Source organism: Lolium perenne, chromosome 7, assembly GCF_019359855.2.
Source record: "Lolium perenne isolate Kyuss_39 chromosome 7, Kyuss_2.0, whole genome shotgun sequence".
NCBI classification, from domain to species: Eukaryota; Viridiplantae; Streptophyta; class Magnoliopsida; order Poales; family Poaceae; genus Lolium; species Lolium perenne.
The window spans coordinates 62,196,946-62,204,021 of NC_067250.2; the positions used below are offsets into that span (position 1 = coordinate 62,196,946).

Here is a 7,076-nt window from a genome sequence, read left to right on the forward strand (position 1 = left end):
AAAGAAAGACCGCTGCTATACACACAATAATTGAAAACTCCGAAGTACGCTCGAGCTTGGGTGAGCCTTTTATCCATTCCCAATCAAGCCATCCGTTTTCTTAACTGACGTCATAACTCGTTGTGTACAAATAACTACTATACTATTCCGTAACAAACATCTTTTTTCTCAAATTTCTGATTTTTTTTTTGGGATTAACGTCATGCGGACACGTATGGTGTTTTGGTTTCTGCCTCATACCTGTGTACGTCTGGGTGCTCTTTTGCAATTTTGTGGGAGCTTCTAAATTTACTTTTCTAAGGCAGTTCATTACTTTTGGTCTCTTCGGCGTGTGGCTGTAGCCCTGAAGGAGCCAAACATTCAAAGCGGTGGTTCAATGGATTATCAGGCCAGGGCGTCGTTTTGTGTCCCCTACAGGTATCTTCATTCTAGAATTCTCCCCTCTCCTCCCGATTTGTCCATGCTCGCCACTGCCCTGGTCTCCTCTTCATCCCAGCCGCGGCCACCACGTGCCGCCGCTCCGGCTAGCGCCCCTCCCTCCTCGCGCCCCGCCACCTGCTCCTCCGCACTGCCTTGTGGCCAGAGCGCAGTCCCGGCAGGTCCCCGCCTGATCCGCTGGTCGCCCCGTGCTTCTCCTCGAGAATGGCCTCCGGCGGCATCGCCGTCTCCGAGGCACATGCTCATCTTCCTTCTCTTCGCCGTTCATCACCAACGGCGGCAGCGCTGGTTTGCCCCGCGGCGGATCGCTGCCTGGTGGGTAACGTAGCCGCCAGTCTCATGTGGGGAGCTTCTCCATGGCTAAGATCTTTCTCCATGGCTGCATCCTCATCGTCTCCGGTCACCAGCCCACCACCACCGCATCAGAGCCGCGCGAGGAGGCCGAGGACGGGGCGCCGGCCACCGAGGCGACGCGGCGAAGGAGGCTGATGTGGTGTTGCGTATTGCCTGCGGCCAACTGTGCGGGAATAGTTCAGCGTGGGATCAGGCGAGCCCGGGAGCACGCATGCCTGCCGGAGTCAAGCCGGGAGCAGGCATGCCTGCCGGAGTCAAGCGAGAGGCACCTGCTCAACATCAGAGGGAGGAGGCTAGCAACAACCGGTAGCCGATTCGGTGCGCAGGTGTGTAATTCTCCATTTCAGCTTCCTCCCTTCGATGACCGATCTTGGTTAATTCATCCTGGCCCCTTTCTCTACTATGCGTCTCACCTTCTCTCCATCTCTGTTAGGCAAAAGTAGATGCTCACGAGTGGTTCTAAACTGCAGGAGCGTGGTTGTCAAATGGGAGCTGATTCAGAAAGAGCATGTGCAATATGGGGGAAATGGGAGAGGTGCAGCGCCATGGCATAGTCTTTGCACTACGACTATTCATCCCTTCTTTGGTTCTTCGTTAGTGTCTTCTCTGTTTGCTATTTCTGGTTTCATCGATTGCTGTTATCTGCTCAGGTTCTTGTGGATTCTTCAATGTTGTTTCCATGTGAACATATGGTTGCAAACAACCTTGATAGCAGAACTAGATTGATGCGTTTTAAGAAAAACTGCTAGACTAATTTTCTGCCTTCTACTTTGTAGATGTGAACATACTGAAGCAATAAATGAAAATTGGAGGAGACCATCTTCCACCCATTAGTCCAGTTGGTATACTGTTGTTTGCCTGACTGCCCAGATCTTACTATTTGTGCACCAATTAGGATGCTATTTGGACACCCATTAAATCCTATGAAGCACAAATTTTAAAAGCATACTTCTTTGTACCAGCCCAACTATTCAAGTTGCCTTTATTTCTTACTTGGAAGAACTTATTAATGCCTTGCTTCCTGGTGGAATTTCAATAGTGCCGCGCTTTTTGCTTTCTGGTTCTGTCTTGCGGCCACCATTTGATAAGCGATATCTTTGATGGTAACTTTTTCAGTTCTTGGTGCATGTGCATTTGAATTCGCAGACTTGCATTTACTGGCGGAAATAAACATAGATTACGCGCATAATGTTGCTTTACTCAGAAGATATTATATATTCTCCTCTTATAGTTAAGTTCTATGAGTGTTTGGTCAGCTTAATGATACTGAGTATTTCAGTATTCCATTCTCAATGGAATGTACGCATTACCTGGGCTGCCAGTCGAGGTATCCAGACTCCATATCTTATCCTCTTAGTATAGCCAGGCTCTGCGGATGTTCACTGCCACATCCCCTTATCTACATTGTGCAGAAAATATCGCCCATGTCTTCGAGTAAACTCGAGCTCTCTGGTCATTTGTGATAAAGAACTAGGTATGCTATCTCTTTCTAATTATGATTATCTTATATGTGAGTAGAAGAAAACTATGGTTATCTTAGTAATTAATGGATAAAGCTTCCCTGCAAAGCAACGCTCAATCTACTTTCCACCAATTAGTCTGCTACTCTGTGCAATTGGGTATGGCTTGAATAGAATGGATGCAACTCATTTTTATCAATGTTGACTGCTTCTATTTATGCTATGGATTAGAAGCTGTGCAGTAAAGTCTTATTGACCAAATTAGCGAACTTGTGCTTCAATTATATTCGACATGCTAATCCTTTGTTTATTTGTTACATAAAGTAATGTACATTCAATGTGAAAAATATGCACATGTCACTTTCATTTTATAAATTGATAACTCATACTACTGTCAGAAGTGGAGATGTATATGTCGGCAAGAGGTTGCCAAAGGTTGTGTGTGTCTGCAGCAAACTTATCTTCGGTCTTCTCCCATTTCATTCGCTTGCCTCTATCTGCAATATTTATCTGATATGTTGATGTGTTATTTCTTCCTTCTGATGTTGTTCGATGCTAAATGAGTATAACCTGAAACTAATCTGGTATATGGTGAGGGTTTTGGTTTATATTGATTTGCTTCGCTGACATGCGGTGCTCTTTTCCTGTTGTTCATATTATTTATTGCTGCCAATTTATTTTGATTTAGTACCATAATTTTTTTTGCTGTACAAGAGTAATTTTTAATTACCTGTTTTGCATGTAACCGGCGAGCAGAAGCCAATATTTTTTCATCCCGACGTCTCTTGAGTTTGGACGGCGGCAATCTAGCCATGCCCAAGTGGAAAATATTTCTCATCCCCAATGTTGTGAAGTTTCGACTACGGCACTCTGGCCAAAACTTGGATCCGTCTTGCAGTAGTCTCTTCCGAATCAGGTAAAGTGATTTTCTGTGCATCCGCCCATGACATAACCTTGGGCGATAGAATTGCGCGCATACTAATTTCATATGGACCTTGATCATCCGTGATTGATTTGCGCACCATTCCTTATGATTTCTGTGTCACGTGCTGGTGGCATGTAGATTATAGTCAACAATTGATTGCTCACATAGTCCTGCTTACAAACCAGAGACCTCTATAATTTGATTTTTTTACGAAACTCTATGATTTAAGTATAGCGCGTTGTCCATGTACAAAAGCATAGGTTTCATTAATTAGATCAAAATTTATGATTCATAGATCTCATTTTCACATCTCAAGAACGATAATCTTATTTGCAGAATATTAGAGCAAAAATGCGTTGATATTTTTGAAAGAAAGACTGATGTGGTACAGTCTATTAAGAGGCTATGTTTTTGTTCAGTTAATATACTGTCATGAAGTATTCTGAAGTTGCTGGGATCTTCATACGATAGTTCTCCTTCGAAGTTACTGGGATATTTTACAGTCTATAGGATGGCAATGAACTTGGGATTTCTATGTGCAATATATCTCTTATTTTCTCTCTCATGATTGGTCCCTAAAGAAGGTGTTGTGCACATGACCGTTGAATCAAAGTACTGCATTTCACACCAATACAAATTCAATTCCTTTAGGTTAGCTTCTACATGGCATATATTATTTAGATATTTTGCTGTGGAACAGAGATCATAGCTGCTTCGTCTGTTTCTATATCCTTTTGTCGCGCAGACTTCCCTCACATCTCCAACATAGAAATAAATGAGTGAGATGTGATGGTGGATACTATTTGCTCATCTAAAGAATATGATTGAACCATGACACTTCGCAAACTTGCTATTATTTTCAACATAGTTTTCATGTCGGTCATATAATAAAATATCTCGCGACGACCTTTCCATTATCAAGAGCTAAAAGGGAAATGCTACAAAATATAAATATGACATTCGGTTTAATTTGAGTAGCTATTTATTTTTCTTAGTTTTTATTCTGTCCAAAGTAATCTTCTAATTACTTACATTATTATTAGTTTTCATGTTGCAATTCAAAGTCTGGTTCTATTTTTTGGCATTTAATTCAGGAACGTCACTCTACATAACCACATACTTTATGACCGGGGTTTTGGTTATGATAACTTTGATTTCAAGACTTGATAGGTCTTATACAATCTTATTGGGAATGTTGTCCAAACCTGCATCACATTTTTCCTATTCTACGGTTTTGAACATTAATTTTTTTGTGTGACTAGAGATAAATCCTAAACCTATTGAGTTTAAATGTATCAATATCCTTTTCTTCTATAATATTTGTTACGATCTTGCACTATATGCATTGATCCATGTTTTCTTACTAAAATTATATGCATATATATTTTCTTGCCTCTTGGTTGCCGCCGTCGTTGCTTTATGGCATGTTACAAAATGTTCTTCAACATTGTAAATCTACAAATAGATGTGTGATATAATAATATACAATAGTAGTAATATGCTCTACTCGCATGTATATAAGAGTATAAGAGTAAAGCACACAATAATGTGAAAACTGATTCATATGTCTTGGGCAAGGGATCATGGTTCATGGATAGAAAAGCACAATTTCTATACTCTTCCTCTTTTTGACGCTTTATTAGTTTATAGCAGATTTTACCAAGCATGGATATATTTTACTTATTTTATGCTCACGGAGCTTGCACAGCCTCTGTCTTAGATTCATTCATGTCTAATCTTTCTTTCCTTGATGAATATCCTCTTTTTATCGCTTTTTGTTTGGTGAATCCATGGGTCTTGACGCACTGCTATCGGTGGTTGCAGAAATTCATGTAGTTCGATGAGATATTGATGAAACATGCTTAGCATTCTTGCTCTATATTATCTGATTTTATGTTGGTGAACTGATCGATTCCGATTAGATTAGTACTTCCATTTGTGCCTTCCCTAACACATCTATAGTACTACCTGGATGATTCTACTGTTTGGTCACCCTAGGACATCTATAACACACCTCTGCTAACTACCAAGATAGGTCATAATGACCACGAAAAAACAAAATGTAGAATAATTACATAACCTATCAGCTATTGATACTGCACATGTTCCAGTTCCGCGCAAGCCATTAAAAAGTGTACTGCGAACTACACAACCTCATTATCTAACTAGCTGTTAGACATTGTTTTGTACTCTCCTAGCCTCTTCATACTCCAGTAATGATATGTAAATGCATTGGCGCACTATATGATGCAGCATTTCATTTTGGATGAAAGCTACAAAGATCAGATAAACAGAGAGATCACTTTTATTAGCAAGATATATGTATCCAGAACTTATGAACAAAATGAAAACTTAACTGGGACATCTTTGAACCAACCACCCTGAATGAATTGTTTCTAGCTCAGTCCTCGATGTATAACTTTCAACCATTAAAAGTAATTTGTGTGCATAATATACACCCATACACCTGCAAATAACCAATATACATTCTCTTTTGCAGCAATTAAGAGTCAACAGATCCACTGGAGTGTCCCTTCCTCTTTTGGCCAGAACAAAGTACTCCATGGCCATCTCTACCGCCCTTTCCCATAATCTGCTCAGAATTCAGTTATGGTTGAAGCAATACTTACTTCGAACAATCCATTTCTATGGCTGTGCGTGTTCAGTTGAATCAAAGCTTAGCTCAATTCATGCACGGTTACGGACTTGGTTGCAAAAAAATAGTTAGAAATGCATATGAATATACAACCTAGAGTTGTAGGAGAGAGAATAGACTCTATTATGGAGTTGGCAAAATACGCAGTAAGGAGGGTGGAATCATGCTAGATCTATACTATAATTATATATCCTTAATGTCTATAAGTGGAGTTATCTTTTGTGCAGGTTTCCGCTTTAAGAAATGATTTTAGAATCCGATTCATTCAATAGAAAATTAAAAAATATGAAAACAAAATAGAAAAAATATATACCTAGGTTAGAATCATTATGTAATCCGATATATGGAATTCTCTTCTATATAGTTCAGAGTTCCATCATAGAGTGACCCTACTTCGAAGTGCATCTACCAAATAATCGTATCGCCACTGCAGTGTGCCCCCGCGAGCACCACTGGCACAAGACCTTTGAGGACGTCCACATCATCTCACAAGAGGCACAGATTGTTTCATACACTGCACTAGGCCTTTTGTAATGGGAGGCACAGATAGTTTGCGTAGTATGTTTTCTTTGCCTATGTATTGCACTATGTAATGGGAACAAGTTGCTTCTTTCATCCACTACTACAACTTTGCGGCTTTTTTCCAGCTATAACATCTAGATGATGGATTGACATTGTTTTTCCCGATGGCAATTTTGCATCAGATTGACATTTACAAAGTAGATTTAGATTCTGATTTTAGAAGTGGTTGAGGCTTTATATTGTCTTTACTGGAGCAGTGCAGGTTGGATGTTCTGCCAATCACTACTTAACATCATTGTCCCGGATGTTTTTTCCGTGTTGCTTATCCCCCGAATCCTACCGCACCTCTATGTTGCCGACGAAATTTAATATGCAAACGTCGGGCTCGATGTTTTTTTTTTATCTCACCTCCATGTAATCAGCATAATTTAAAATACAAACTTCCGGCGCGGCGTGCCGCCGCGCCTTTCATTGCTAGTAGGAGTTATCTGAGAAAGCAATACAGAGTCTGGTCTTCCCAACCACCTCAGAAATGTGAATGGTAGCCATGCAAACTGAAAAGCTGTCAGTGGGTGTACTCGCATGCAGTTGGATGGTGAGAGACTGAGCGATTCTGTACCACGCGATTCCTTGTGTGGTGGGAGGCCGATTCTGCACCAAGACCTGACCTCACCAGGCCAGACCCACCATTCCTAAGGGCATCTCCAGCGGGGCGACGGAA

The 7,076-nt window shown here is 40.9% G+C and overlaps 1 protein-coding gene across 6 annotated transcripts; it reads left to right on the forward strand.

Moving 5' to 3' along the window:
• The first annotated feature begins 412 nt into the window (after positions 1 to 412).
• On the forward strand, positions 413 to 6,592 carry LOC127317312 (uncharacterized). 6 transcript variants are annotated; one of them, XM_071823673.1, is made up of 6 exons: positions 413 to 1,118; positions 1,263 to 1,327; positions 1,569 to 2,119; positions 2,205 to 2,266; positions 3,009 to 3,168; positions 5,678 to 6,592. In XM_071823673.1, exons 1-3 carry the CDS (start codon positions 795 to 797, stop codon positions 1,624 to 1,626), a joined length of 447 nt encoding a protein of 148 aa, XP_071679774.1. In that variant the 5' UTR covers positions 413 to 794; the 3' UTR covers positions 1,627 to 2,119; positions 2,205 to 2,266; positions 3,009 to 3,168; positions 5,678 to 6,592. The 6 variants fall into 6 exon arrangements, 4 of the variants coding, with proteins under 4 accessions (XP_071679774.1, XP_071679772.1, XP_071679773.1 ...); XM_071823671.1 differs by having other exon boundaries at positions 1,569 to 2,266; XM_071823672.1 differs by having other exon boundaries at positions 2,205 to 3,168.
• The last annotated feature ends 484 nt before the right edge of the window (positions 6,593 to 7,076 follow it).